The sequence below is a fragment of the Panthera leo genome, chromosome E1 (assembly GCF_018350215.1).
Source record: "Panthera leo isolate Ple1 chromosome E1, P.leo_Ple1_pat1.1, whole genome shotgun sequence".
In the NCBI taxonomy this organism is placed as follows: domain Eukaryota; kingdom Metazoa; phylum Chordata; class Mammalia; order Carnivora; family Felidae; genus Panthera; species Panthera leo.
The window spans coordinates 13,883,373-13,898,744 of NC_056692.1; the positions used below are offsets into that span (position 1 = coordinate 13,883,373).

General features: G+C 47.3%; 1 protein-coding gene across 5 annotated transcripts in view; it reads right to left on the reverse strand.

Moving 5' to 3' along the window:
* Window positions 1-15,372, reverse strand: part of RAP1GAP2 (RAP1 GTPase activating protein 2) — a 191,363-nt gene that overhangs the window by 48,945 nt on the left and 127,046 nt on the right. For 4 of the 5 annotated variants that reach the window (XR_006196347.1, XM_042914755.1, XM_042914757.1 and 1 more), the window contains exons 4-8: window positions 15,040-15,075; window positions 10,187-10,231; window positions 9,440-9,472; window positions 8,831-9,043; window positions 7,544-7,647 (exon numbers count right to left, since the gene is read on the reverse strand). Coding sequence is in view for 4 of the 5 variants with exons in the window: in XM_042914755.1 (XP_042770689.1) it covers window positions 7,544-7,647; window positions 8,831-9,043; window positions 9,440-9,472; window positions 10,187-10,231; window positions 15,040-15,075 (431 nt within the window). In the remaining variant the exon portion in view is untranslated. The remainder of the gene's footprint in view (window positions 1-7,543; window positions 7,648-8,830; window positions 9,044-9,439; window positions 9,473-10,186; window positions 10,232-15,039; window positions 15,076-15,372) is intronic. The other variant, XM_042914756.1, reaches the window with a different exon arrangement.

Sequence of the window (15,372 nt, forward strand, 5' to 3'; positions counted from 1 at the left end):
TTGGTTAGTATTTTTCCAGCATATCTTTTTCAATTTCTTTATTTTAAATCTTTCAATATTGCTTTTCTTTAGGTATGTCTCTTATAAGAAAAATATAGCTTGGGGCACCTGGGTGGCTCAGTTGGTTAAGCGCCCAACTCTTGGTATTGGCTCAGATCATGAACTCACAGTTTGTGAGGGCGACCCCATGTCCAGCTCTGCGATGACAGCACAGAGCCTGCTTCAGACTCTCTCTCTCTCCCTCTCACTTTACCCTTTCCCCATTTGCACATACTCTCTCCCTCTCCCTCAAAAATAAATAAATAAACTTTAAAAAAAAGGGGGGGTGCACTTGGATGGCTCAGCTGGTTGGCAACCAACTCTTGATTTTGGCTTAGGTCATGATCTCACCATCGTGAGACTGAGCCCCTGGCGCGGAGCCTGCTTAAGATTCTCTCTCTCTCCCTCCCTCTGCCCTCCCCCACTCTCTCTCCCTCTAAAAATAATAATAATAAAATATTTTTAGAGGAAAATATACCCACTACCCTACAATCCAGTAATCAATTGCATTACTGGGTATTTACCCAAAAAATACAAAAACGCTAATTCAAAGGGATGCACCCTTATTTTACTGCAGCATTATTTACAACAGCCAAATTATGGAAGCAGCCCAAGTGTCCATCCATAGATGAATGGATAGAGAATATGTGGTGTGCGCGCGCGCACACACACACACACACACACACACACAGAGGAATATTATTCAACTATAAAAAAAATGGATTCTTGCCATTTGCAGTTAACATGGATGGAGCTGGAGAGTATAATGCTAAGTGAAATAAGTCAGAGGAAGACAAATACCATAGGATTTCACTCACATGTGGAATTTAAGAAATAAAACAATTGAGCAAAGAGGAAAAGAGAGAGCGCGAGAGAGAAACCAAGAAAGAGACTCTTAACTATAGACAACAAACTGATGATTACCAGAGGGAAGGTGGGTACAGGGATGAGTGAAATAGGTGATGGGGATTAAAAGTACATTTATCATGATGAGTACCGAGTAATGTATAGCATTGTTGAATCACTGCATCATACACCTGAAACTAATAGAACACTGTACGTTAACAGTATTGGAATTAAAATTAAAAAACTGAATTTAAAAAAAGATGGCACAGAGGAAAAAAAGAAATATAGCTGTATTTTTCATCCAATCTGATAGTCTAGTACATTCATATGCTAATTTAGTCTATTTATATTTATTGTGATCACTAGTGTACTTGGAATGATTTCTATTATTTTGTGTTTTCTATTACTCTGTGCTTTCTTTCCTTTTTAAAATTCCTCCTTTCCTGCCTTGAGTTTAATTTAAAAATTTTTAATTCTCTTTTTATCCCTCTGCTAATTTGAGCTATAGATTGTATTTCTATAACTTCCAATACAGACATGTATACATTTTCCCAACAAACTCTGCACTTCCTCACTATCTCTCTCCTGAGGAGGGAAAAGGAAACGGCAACTATTGAACTCTTCCCTCCCCATTGTCTTTCCTACTTTTGTTTATTAATTTAGTTCAAGCCTCTTTTTTCCCCATCGGTAATTAAATGTATCAACACAGTTTACCTATTTCTTGCCACTTTTTAGTTGCATCTTTTCTTTCAGTTTCTCTTTTCTTCTGGCTGAAGGACATCCTTTAGTCATTCTTTCGGGGGAATCTGAAAACAGTTTTATTTTGTCTTTGCAGATAGCTTTTCTCGATATAGAACTTTAGATTAAAGGACTCTTTCTTTCTTTCTTTCCTTTCTTTCTTTCCTCCAACGTTTTAAAGATACTGTCCTAGAGTCCCATAGCTGATAGGAAGTCTGTTCACAACCTGGTTGTCACTACTTCATAGATGAGTGTCTTTATCCTTAGGCAGCTTAAAATTTTTCTCTTTCTCTCTGATGTTCCAATGTTCCACTTCAATGTGTCCAGTAGTACTGTTTTGTTTTAAAATCATACTCAGCACCACAGTGTGTGCTTTCTTCAATTCTGAAATATTCTCAGCCATTAGTTCTTTGGATATCTCTTCTCCACTGGCTTCTCTATTCCTTCCTCTGAAACTCTAAGACAAATGCTGGGACCTATCAGTCTATTATCCACATAGCTTCCTTCTTTTTTATATATTCTATCCTAGAGCTGTGCTGCGCTCTGGACGAATTCTTCAAGACTATCTTCCAATTCATGGATTCACTCTTTGATTCTGAATACATTATATTAGACCAGATTTTATCCCATGTGTTGAGTTTTTTGTTTTGGGGGTTTACTTTTTGTTTGCTTCTCAGGGTTCATTTTGAGAGGAGGGGGGAGGGAACATGAGAGCGAGCAGGGGAGGGGCAGAGAGAGGGAGAGAGAGAATCCCAAGCTGTTAGCACAGAACCTGACACAGGGCTCAATCTCACAAACTGCGAGATCATGACCTGAGCCAAAACCAAGAATCAGGTGCTGGGGCGCCTGGGTGGCTCAGTCGGTTGAGTGTCCGACTTCAGCTCAGGTCATGATCTCACGGTCTGTGAGTTCAAGCCCCGCATCAGACTCTGTGCTGACAGCTCAGAGCCTGGAACCTGCTTCGGATTCTGTGTCCCCCTCTCTCTCTGCCCCTCCCCCACTCATGCTCTGTCTCTGTCTCCGAAATAAACATTAAAAAAAAAAAAAAAGGAGTCAGATGCTTAACCAACTTAGCCACCCAGGCTCTCCTGTATTGAGTTTTTTTATTTCAACTATTTTTTTTCCCAATAATTCCAATTGTTTTCTTTTTGTACCCATGTGTATCCACTCATGGACTATATCATAATTTATTATCCTGTTTATAGATGCTATTCATTCTTTACCTTTTTCAGATATAAGTCATTTTGAAAGTGTACCATTACTTGCATTTCATCAGCAGTAAATCCAGCTTTCATTTGTTGATGTTTTCAGCTGTCTTTCTTAATGTCAATTTCTCTGGGTGTTTTGGAACTTTCCACCCGTTTTCCTCTATCCTCAGTGCAAGTCACCCTGGTTCAGCTCCATCAGGTTGTTGGTTTGCACAGTACTGGAGGCAGCATTCACATTCTGCAACCAGGTGGCCTGTATAGTCACATGATAATCACCTGACTCATCACAGCACCCTCTTGATTCATCTTCCTGCTTCTAGCCTTGCCTTCCCTCCAAGACATTCCCCTTAATCTAGCCAGTGACCACTCTACAATGCACATCATATCATGATACTCTCCTTTCAGGAGCTCTCCTTTGGCTCACAGAATAAAATCTAAGTTCCTAGACATAGTCCATACATGATTTAGCTTTTTCTTACCTCTCTAGCATGAGCCCTCAACCTTACACACCCTCACACACATATACACATTCAGACACACACTCCACATTCAAGCTCTTATAAACTTTTTTCAGTTCTGCCATACCATCTATCTTTGGATCTAAAACAATCCAGGTCCATAAGAAGATGAGTGAGAATAGAAACAAGAATAAGAATACCTAGCATGTAGTGAATGTTTTCTGTAGCCAGGTAATAAGAGATGAGCTTATTCCTTACATTAGCCCTACCCCTGGAGAATGTCCGGCACATATTAAGCCTTGATTAAACAAGGCTTTATTTTTTATGAATAGGCAATAGCCCTTTTTGTCATACTGACTGCTTTTTTGCCTCAAATTCTACTTTTTCATATTGCAACTCTACCCTTTTGTATTTGTTATAAATTTTTCTCAACACTTTTCTTTTTAAATATACTGAATTACTTTCTTTAATAAAATAAAGATACATAGATTGATCCATTAGTGGGGGTGGGGGGCAGTGGAGGCATGACTCACACTGAGAATCTTTGCTGTTTAATAGTGAAATTTAACTCATTTATATTTATTATATATTACATGTATTCAGACTTCTATTATATTTATTCATGTTCCTTTATGTTCTATCTTTTGCTAGATGTTAATGTTTTATCTTCCTTTATTTTGGAATGTTTTCATTCTAATAGTGATTTTATATCCATGGAATATTACATATTCATCAAAATATGTCCAGCTATTAGTTTCCTTTCATTGACTTCATCTGATATTGGGTGAGCCATTTCAATCTGCAGATTTAAATCTTCAATTAGCTTAAGAACATCAATTATCCACAAACTTAATTCCTGCTCACTATTCCCCACATTTATTATAATTTGCTCATCATTTTAGAGTTTCTGTGTTTTCCTCTGAATTATGTGAAAGCTTGCTCTCATTGTTAGTAACTGGGTTTTCCACAAAGTAGATTCTTCTCTTTACTGCTTCTAATATCATTTAAAATTCTTTTTAATTTTTGTTAAGTTTATTTATTTTGAGAGAGAGAAAGAGAGACAGAGCAAGTAGGGTAGGGAGGAGAGAGAGAGAGAAAGAGAGACAGAATCCCAAGCAGGCTCTGCACTGTCAGCGCAGAGCCCAATGCGGGGCTTGAACTTATGAACCATGAGATCATGACCTGAGCTGAAGTCAGACGCTCAACCAGCTGAGCCACCCAGGTGCCCCTCATTTAAAATTCTTTTTGGCAGGGGTGCCTGGGTGGCTCAGTCGGTTAAGCGTCCAACTTCGGCTCAGGTCATGATTTCACGGTTTGTGAGTTCAAGCCCCACGTCAGGCTCTGTGCTGACAGCTCAGAGCCTGGAGCCTGCTTTGGATTCTGTGTCTCCTTCTCTCTCTGCCCCTCCCCCACTTATGCTCTATCTCTCTCTATCAAAAATAAACAAATGTAGAAAATAAATTTAAAAAATTTTTGGCCATTTTTAGTTTTCTTATGTTCTTTCTTTAATTTACCAGCAACTTTTTCATCTCATTCTGTCACCTTACTTTATCTTTTGTATTTTTTTCATATGGTTTATTTTTTCTGGAAGTTTGCTGAAAATACAAAGTTAATAGATATCTACATCTGGTTGGCTTTCTGTAGTAAATAATCGTTTCTAAAATTTAGTTAGTCCCTACCTTCTAAATGCTAGGGTATGCCTTTTTAGATGCAGAATCTTTCCTTTCACCAACCTGTGAGGCGTTTTTTTCCTCCCCTACTTCTTCTTTACATCCAAACTTAAAAAAGAAGAAATCGACTCAGACTTGTTATTCATTTCCAATTGTGGATAGATTCTTCTTGGCTACCTTCATAGCACATACAGAAGCTGTCAGAATACACTTCTCAGATTTTAGGCTGGAGAGCTAGTTGTTTTAAGACATCAATTAAATAATCCAGAATCCTACAAAGAATGAGGAAGAAGCTGGGACAGGAGTCACTGCCAGCAGGGGAATGTCACCTCTGCATAATTTCTTCTTTGTGTCTGGTAAAGCTTCTAAAGCTGTAGGGCCAATTTTCTTATGTCTGGTTTTCAATTTGGCCTGGCCATCACTCCAAGTGAGACTAATGATTGTCCAACTTCCTAGCTGGTGTATGGCTTCTCCCTGCCACCCCAGGGTTTTCTATTTGGGAAAGCCACATTTGAGATTGCTCATGGGCTCCCCAGGGGATTGATTTCAAATGCTGCTGACCTACAACAACAGAAGTGGTTCCATGTGGAAAGACCCCTGACTGTTCCAAGGCTCCTGCTCACTTCTAAAGAGTATAGGACTCGGGATGCCTGGGTAGCTCAGGTGGTTAAGCGCCCGACTCTTGATTTCACCTCAGGTCATGATCACAGTTTGTGGGATTGAGCCCTGAGTCAGGCCCTGCACTGACAGCACAGAGCCTACTTGGGATTCTCTCTCTCTCTCTCTCTGCCCTCCCTCTGTTCATACTCTCTCTCTTGCTCTCAAAATCAATAAGTAAACACTTAAAGAGTACAGGACTCCCCAGAATTCCTAATTTCATATATCCCCATGCTACATTGCTCTGTAAGGAAGGTGAGCTGGGGCTCAACTCTCAATACCATCCACATTATAGTCCTAACTGACCCATAGATTATTTTAAAAATAGTCAATGTAAAAAAAAATACTCAATGTGTGTGGTGTGTTCCTGACATCTTTCCCATGTTTTCAGTTCTGAAGCAACATTTCAAATAAGACACAGTATTGGAGTATTGGAAAAAGGGTGTTAGATCCTTGTGTTCAATTGTCATCTTACACAGAAATCCTACCCAGTTTAGGTCTGATTTCTATTTTTTTTTATTAATTTTTTTAACATGTATTTATTATTGACAGACAGAGCATGAGCGGGGGGGGGGGGGGGGGGGGGGGGGGGCAGAGAGAGGAGGAGACACAGAATCCGAAGCAGGCTCCAGGCTCCAGGCTCCAAGCTGTCAGCACAGAGCCCGACGCAGGGCTCAAACTCACAAACCACGAGATCACGACCTGAGCCGAAGTCGGACACTTAAGCAACTGAGCCAGGCAGCCACCCCAAGGTCTGATTTTTATTAAGAAAGAAAATAATTTTCTTTATAGAGACTCACCTAGTTCAAAATCCTATTTGGAGTTGGGGATCCACATATTACTCCCTCAAAAAATTTGCTCTAGCAATTTAGTTAACTTCTCCCTGCCTTGCAAATATGATGTCTAGCCAAGTGAACCTCCGTAAAGAAAACTGCTTCCTTCCTTAATCAAAAACCAAGACTGGATGGGTGCTGACAACTCCCTTGTACCACCCCCCCACACACCCCTCTCCCACAGCACGACTGTGTGCCCCTGCTCCCTCCCATATTTATCTCAAAATTTGGGCAGAAAAAAAAATGTCACTGCTTCTTTCAAATACCGTCAAGGACTTCCAATTAGATTCAACGAATATGGACTGGGAGCTTGACAGGTTCACAGCACTCTGCTAAGCACTAACACTTGGCCTTCCAGGCTTCTCCACCAGCCCACCAGGGGCAGAGATAAATAAGATACAGACTCTCTGTGCTCCCACAGCATCCTGTGCATAATACCTGTGACACATAGTAAAATCCTCTGCTTTTTTCTACTAGACCATAAGCCTTCAGAAAACAGACCACAACTCAGCCATCATTGCATCCCGGCACCTATCACACTCCCCGGTACAGAGGGGGGTTTACAAAACATGTTAGTTGAACAAAACAGAAACCAGTCCCAGATCCTGCCCCTGAGGAGAGAGGTACCATGGCTTAGCAGTAAATCAGTGCTCCCACTGTGACCACTTTCCATCTCAGGGAACCCTGCACACACACACAGATGCTTTGGGATCTATCTTCCTGACTGGATGCACGCCACAAGCAGTGCTCTGGCAAACCCTCTCCCAGGGCGATTTGGAGCTGTATCTCAGCAGAAAGAGCTATCTCTATTTTCCCTTCCAAAATTCTTCAGAGCCACGGTCCCACCAGACAGAAAGGCAGGCGGGGGTATGGTCTAGGTGACCTTGAGACTAGGATACCACTCTGACTCCCACAGTTGGCCGGCTGGCATAAACACCTGGTCTCCTTGCTTAGCAACTCAACAGAGCCCCAGAATTCCAGCCAGTCTGTTCCCCACCCCCCCAACACACACACACCCAGACCAGACTGGTCAGACTGGTATTTCTGGGTCCCTGCCACTAGAGGCGTGGCCTCCAACGGTGCAGCAGCCCCACCTGAGAATGATCCGAAGGTACTCAATGCCCTCTGCCTCCTCATACTTGACGGACAGGAGCAAGTTCCCCAAGCTGCTGCCAGTACAGTAAAAGTTGAGGTGATCCTAGAAAGAGAAATCAGGTATTAACAGAGTAGGAGACCTTCCAGACGGCTCCCCCAAATCACCTTTTTTGCCCACAGCAATGAGGAAGAAAGGCAAGGATGTTGTGGCTGCTGTTGATGAGGAGGAGGAGGGGGAGGAGGAGGAGGAGGAGGAGAAAGAGAAAGATCACAGGAGGGGATTCCAACTGTGCAGTCATCGGGATGTGCCAGGCACTAGACTAAGTACTTAACACCCACTGACTCCTTAAATCCTGACCACAACCTTATGGGAAGATGACATCATCATGCCCATTTCATAGATATGTAAACCGGTGTCCAGAGAGGCTAAGTAACTGCCCAGGGTCACACAACTAGTAAGGGACAGATCCAGTGTTCAAGCCCACCTTGAACGCTGGAGCTCAAGTTCCCCTCCACAGGACCCCACATCCACTTTCTTGATCCCAGGAGGCAGCTCTTGCTGATTCCGACTATTTGTGGGAATAAAACTAGGAGGAACTCTGGCTCCTCCGTCCATGGGAAGCTGGGAGCTGCTCTGGACATGGGCCTCTCTCAGGCTCGGGGAGCCCACCCTAGATCTGCCATATCAGGGTGGGGCCCTGGAATCTGCATTTGAACAAGTTGCATGGGGGTTCGGATGCAGCTCCCTCCTCCCTGTGAAACTCTGCAAAACTGCCTTAGACTGGAAACTTCCGGAATCTGCCCTTGGGACTTCCGAACCAAGCAAGTCTGAAGAGCAGAATATATTTAAAGAAATGTAACTTTGTCACTTTTAAACAATCAGAGGCTCACAGCACATCACCCTGGGGACCTGCTGGAGTGAGGACAGGAGAGATTTGTACTATGTACACAGAAACAAAGACTTCCAAGGTGTGAGAACATATTTTCTCCTTCACCCCCAAACGCTCCCCATCCAGTCACCTCCATGAACATTTGGTGGGGGTGGTGCCCCCAAGGACCCATCACACTGAGCCTTCCTGACTTCTGCACACCCCCTGTACCCTCGCCCAGGAGGAGAGCCAGTCGGACCTCCCCAGCCAGGACAGCAGGACAGTGGCAGGCCCTAGGAAGGGGGCAGGCCCAGGAAGGAGAAGAGACAGGAGAAAGGGGCGCTGGACGAGGCTGGTCTAGGTGCATTTCCCTGCCTGCACCAGCAGCTATTTCCACCCAGGGGCCCTCAGCCTCACCTTCCCTAGGAAGTGCCTGCGGTAGGCCCTGGCTTCGCCCTTGCACTCGAGCTTATAGCCAAATGTGCTTGGGCTGAGACTGTCCTCTTCCTCCTCCTCACAGATGCTGCTGCCAAGGGAGGTCGGTGTCCCCACGTTCTCCGGGTCTTCGATCCAATAGCCCCCAAACTGGGGCAGGACAATCAGGGGGTACGGGCCTCCCTTCTCCACAACCTGGAAGCAGAGAGAAAGTCTTGCGCTGTGGCCCGCCCTGGCTCTACAGGGGGAGTGAAGGAGTGGAGTGCCAGTGGTGGCACCCCCCCACCTCTGAACTGTTCCACGGCGGAGACCCCCGTATTTGAGGCCTGTGTTTACAGTAACACAAACCCCAAATTTAAGCCCAACAACCTGTCAGCTTCGCCGACCCTGGAGCACCGAAGTTGCAAGGCTGTGATCAGCACCCCAGTCTCAACGTGGCAAAACGGAGGTCACAAAGGTGAAGTTCCAGGCCTGAGGTTCTCTCCCACGTGGGACGGAGCAGGGGCCATCAGCCCGCCCCCCGCCCCACCACCAGTCCCATCCCAGAGCTGAGACCCAGCGCAGGCTGCAGTGTGGCCAGGGGGCTCCTACCTCATCAATGCTGGGATACGGGATATAGTCATCCTGCAAGACAAACCAGACAAGGCGACCGTTAGCCCCAGCAGTGCCCGTGAAGCATGATGGCTGTTTCCATTCCCCTCTCCCGGGTCAGGGGTGGGGGTTGCCTGGCAGGCTACACGAGAGCTTTAAGAGCATCAAAGGGAACACCAGATGCAGAACGGCAGAGAGGGAACTCTGGGAATCCGGCTTCCCTTGAGTGCTTCCCCAAAGTGACAGAACCTGAACACAAACCTGGCTAGCTGAAGGTGCACTGCACAAAGGCTCTGAACTTCACGCCTTTCACCCCTTAGGAATGAGGGCAAAAACAGGAGGATGGCTCCTGATTTCACCCAGCCCCGCCTTCGGGCAAGGGAGCTGACTTCCAAGTGACGAGCTTCCCTGGGCCTTGGGAAAGGAAACTGCAGCAGAGGAGCAGAGCCTGGAGCCCAGAGCCTGATACCCCTAAATGCCGTGTGCGGTTCTTTTGCAGGAGCAGGTACAGAAGATCAAGGCTGAGCCACAAGCCGCAGGTCTCACTGAAGGCCTCCATCCCCACCCCCTAAAGCTGCCCTATAGGCATCAAGCTAAGACCCCCTTACTATCCACCGTGCCCAGTCAACACAGGCACAGCCACTTAAGTAGCTCTTGGTGGAAGTCAGGTGGAAGACGGCAGACCCCAGCAGGCCGGCTGTCCCCTCGTCGGGCCCACAGGGCTGCCGCCTCATCCACACAGCCCACCTTGTTCTTCTGGGGTCCCGGCTTCTGCTCTTCAAGCTTGATCCCCTATGGCAACACGGAAAAGAGGACTCATGAAAAAGCAAAGGTCACATAAAAGGGGCCAAATGGAGGGTTCGCTTGAGATTCGCAAGCCCCTGCCTTGATGGGGTTGGTAATAATAGCTACAGCTGATTGTGCCCGGTCCTTACACATCACACACCTTGTCACACTCAGTCCCCACAGCAGCTCCAAGTAAGGCAGTAGGGCAGGCAACTAAGAGCACAGGCTCGAGCTAGATCACCAGGGTTCAAATCCCAACACTGCCACTTAGGACCTTGGGCAAGTCACAAAACCTCTGTGGCGCAGCGCTCCCTTCTGTAGACCCCAAACGGTAATAGCAGCTACCAGTGTGGTAAAGGTTAAACGTTGATGACGTTGGTTAAGCCCTTGAAAGAGTGACTGGTTTGGCTACAGATAATTATTACCATCATTCCCAGGGAGCAATATCATGCCGGCACTGACATCTCTCTGCCAGGCTCTCAGAACCAGTAGGTACGGGGCAAGGATGGGAACCCACATCCGAATGGTGTCAAAGCCAGCACTCTGGACCTGGTGCCCCCACAGCTGCCCTCCCTCCTTGGGGGGCAGACCCACAGGTGACAGGCAGGGGGCCTGGTGCTCATTCATTTCTGGGAAGCAGTGCCTTGTCCTGTGGTCCTATGGTCAAGATCTGACTTCACTGGGTTTTTTCAAGACAGGAGCACATAGTTAAATTAGACTGTTTGAATAAATTGAGTAAGGGAATGAGAAGGTGGGATAACTAGGACAAACAGGTCCCCTCTGGAGAGAAGACCATCCTAATCATAACATAATGCATGGGGATTTTAAGCTTCCTCAGCGCCCTCCCACGGTTGTCTCCTTTGAAGCCCTCAGCGTCTTTATACCAAAGGGAAACTGAGGCACAGGGAGGCGGCTGCTTCTGCTGTTGCACAGCTACTGAGTGGCAGGGCCTGGATTTGAAGCCAGGCTGTCTGTCTAAGCGCACAATCATATCTCATAGGCCTTGGAGCCCAGGGCTCCCGCTCACTGGCTGGATTTAGACTTCGGCTTCTCCGGACTTCTCTGGGCTGAGTCACCCTGCAGCATTGCTCAGGAGGGTGTGGGAGGACCCCTCCCACCGGACAGGTGCTCCTCTCCCCACACAGGGAGAAAACCACCTGGGTGGCCCTGCAGACCCTGTCCAGGGAGGCAAACTGGGCAGATGGGGAGGGGGGTGATGTCAGAAGTTTGTTTTGTTTGTCCTGCATTAGTCACCCCTACCTGGGAACAGCCCCTGGGCAGGAAAGCAAACCTCCTCCCCACTCCTCCCCTCCCGATGACACAGAGCCATCACCCAGCTCTGGGCCCTCTCCTCTCCTTTCCATGGATCTGCCTTTGCAATCAGTATTATCATTAACCCCCCTTTTTCCTCACCATGAAGAAATCAAAGATCAGACAGGTAGAGTGACTTGACCAAGGACACTCAGCTACACAGTGCCAGGGTTAAAACTTGAACCCAGGACAAAATGGACCTCAGTCTCGGTTGCTTCATAGGGATTGTGCCCTTCTTCCAATTCCTCCACTGTCGGGGGATGGCGGGGGGTGGAGGGGAGGTCAGGAGTCCCAGATCTGAGTTCCAGCTCTCCATGACTCGCAGAGTGCCCTGGGCACTGACTGCTCTGAAAGTCAGTCTCCACAACCACAGCGTGAGAAGAGGTGGCCCACGCCCAAGGACAGGATCTGGCCACACCACGCCACCTGCTTCGCTCCCACCATTTCCCCATATATGAGTTTTGTACATACAGAAGAGCTGGAAAGTGTGGGCCCCTTGGAGGCCGGGGCCCAGTGGGCAGGGACCTAAACCCCAGGCAGTTGGATTTCAGCCCCTGGCCGTCTCAACAGAGATGGAACAGGCAAGCCCTCGGGTGTCTGCTGCCACAAACGTCAGAGCATAAAAACCAAACCCCTGCCCTCAGGAGGGTCCCAATCTAGTTGAGAAGTCAAGCCCAGCAGCCTGGACACAGAGAAGGCAGACCAGCAGGAGGCCAGTTAAGTAGGACTGAATTATGTACTGGGAGAGCCCTTTGCAGGGGAGGCAGGGGTCTCCAGCTGGGGGTGAGGGATGGATGGGTGGATTGTGGGACCAAACGAAGAGAAGGCAGGGGGAGCTGCAAATCCCCTGCCAGCTTCCCAGAGTGTCAGGATCTCATGGGCTCCGGTGAAAATCCCAGCTTTACGCCAGGCAGCAGAGCACGTAGCTGCGCACGGTCTCCCACCCCTCGCTGCCAAGGCACACGCCACCCCTGTTTCCACAACCCGACTGTAAGTCCCTAAATGTATGTAAAATCGGTCTGCAGTCCACACACTGCTGGAGGATCTTAGTAACTTCTGGGTGATAATGACACAACCACTACAATACTTCTCCCTCAAACGGTCCCTCCCCTTCCCCATCATTAGGGAGACCTGGCTTTCCTGTGAGCACCTCAGTGTCTCCACCTGCATCGCAGGACCGCAGTGGCACCCTAACTGCCTCTCCTCTAGAGCTTCCACACCATTACCATGGAATCTTCTTTCCCTGAACCTGTAGCATCTACTCAGGGTAGAAAGCATCATAACATAATGGCTAAGCCTTCTGACCCTGAAGCTACTTACTACCCACAACCCTTGAGTGCTTTAAGTAAGATCTCTGTGCCTCAGTTTTCCCACCTGTGAAAAGAGGATAATGATAATAATACAGCTACTTCCTGTGGACTTTTCAGGAAGAAATGAGCTAAGACTTGTTACTGTCTGAGCCGAGAAAAGTGCTTAAAACACATGTGCTACTGGGGCGCTTGGGTGGCTCAGTTGGTTAAGCATCTGACTGCGGCTCAGGTCATGATCTCATGGCTCGTTTGTGAGTTCTAAGCCCCACATCGGACACTTTGCTGTCAGCACAGAGCCCTCTTTGGATTCTCTGTCGCCCTCCCTGCCCCTCCCCCACTAGTGCTGGCTCTCAAAAATAAACTTTTTTTAATTTTAGGGGCCCCGGAGTGACTCAGTCGGTTAAGCGACCGACTTAGGCTCAGGTCATGATCTTGTGGTTCGTGGGTTCGAGCCCCACATCGGGCTCTGTGCTGACAGCTCAGAGCCTGGATCCTGTTTCTGATTCTGTGTCTCCCTCTCTCTCTGCCCCTTCCCTGTTCATGCTCTGTTCATGCTCTCTCTGTCTCTCAAAAAAAAACATTAAAAAAAAATTTTTTTTTAATTTTTAAATCAGCGTCTTCTTCCCACCCATATCAGTTAAGCCTTCTGGACATCCCCCAAATTTCCCAGGGCACCAGTTCTTACCTGTGAGCCCTGGCCCCTTGGTGAGGAGTAATTATAAAGTGCCCCCCAAATCCATTTTGAACACTGATTTTTATGCAATGCTTATCAAGTATTTACATACATTATTTCATTTCATCCCAACAATCGTGTGAGTGGGTATTTCTGTTATTATTTATAAGGGCTGTGGCATGATTTATAACAACAAATACTTTGGTCTTCACCCATTCCTGGCACAGAACTCCTACAGCCTGTTGAATCTCGTAAGTGACGAGAGCAATGGGAGCATTCAGAAGCATCTTTTGTTACAATATTTGGTCTTTTGTCCTTGGTTCCTGAAACAGCTCCAGAGCCATAAAGGTGAAAGCAAGAAGGTTATTTATAAGTTTGTTAATGAGGTGACTTTTGGGACACCCCTAAGGATGGAGCTGGTTGCCAGGGGAACCAACCACCATTAGAGGCTCCAAACCTTCAGTCCCACCTCCCCAACCTCGTGGGAGGGGAGAGGGGCTGGAGGCTGAATCAATCTCCAGTGGCCAATGGTTTAATCGATCATGCCTAAGTAATAAAGTCTCTATAAAAAACCCAAATGATGGGTTCAGGGAGCTTCCGGGTTGGTGAGTACATGGCCGCGCTGGGAGAGAGATATATCCAGAGGACACAGAAGCTCTTCCCGGCCTTCCCGCATACCCTGCCCTCCACAACTCTTCCATCGGGCTGTTCCTGAGTTATATCCCTTTATAATCAATTGATAATCTAGTAAGTAAACTGTTCTGAGTTCTCTGAGCCACTCTAGCAAATGAATAGAACCCGAGCAGGGAATCATGGGACCCTCAAATTCATAGCCTGTTGGTCAGAAGCACAGGTGACCACAGACTCGTGGCCGGCATCTGAAGCGGGCAGGGGGCAGGCTTGCGGGGCAGAGCCCATACCCTGTGGGATCTGACGCTCTCTCTGGTAGACAGTGTCAGAATGGAGCTGAACTGCAGGACACCAAGCTGGTGTCACAGAATTGTTCGGTGGGGGGAAAACAACCACACATTTGGTGTCAGAGGGAGGTGAAAACAGTGCTGTGAACAGATAGAAAACAGGAGCCAGAAGGCTCAGAAAAAGGAAGGAACTTGTGCTAGCAAGTGTTAGGTGCAGGGTTCAACCTCGGGCGGGTCTCTCACCCGAAGCTCTACCTCCCAGACTCAAGATGCGCCCCTAGGAAAGGGCTTTCTTTTTCCGACTTTCTTCCCAACCCATCCCAGGAACAACGGACCCTTTCAAGCCCTCTCCACATCTGTGAGGTTGCGTATTGCATCTGTTCTACCGGAGGAGATTTTCTGGTTTTTTCCTTCAGGCAGGAGCTTCCCAGAATCCTCCTCCTGCTCAGCATGAAAATGGCCCTAGGTAGTTCAGGCTATGAGTTCTCTCTTCTCTTCCCTTCCCTCCAAGGCTCCCAGGTTCTGCCTGGTGTCGTATCCCCCAAGGTCACTACAGCACACCCGCCACCCATGGCTCAGCTACCCCACTTTGGCGAGGCTCACCTGCATTTTCTCCAGCATCTCAAAGAACTCCGCAGACTGAAAGACACAAAGAAGATACATCAGTCAGGAGGTCTGCTGAGAAAGCCTCCTTACCAACTGTCTGCAAACTTAGCCCAGGGCTTCCCGGGGGATGAGAGTCATTTGGATCAAGAGAGAAGGTAATTTGATTTTGCCTTTGCAGGGCTGGAGGGCCAGAATGCCCCATACAACAAAAGAAAAAACGAAACATGCACAGGCTGGCGAATGGCCCTGGGGAGAGCAGCCGCTCAGTCTCTGTCAAGAGAGAGGAGTCTATAGGGCCCCTGGGAAAAGCCAAGTTCCCTAAAGCACCTG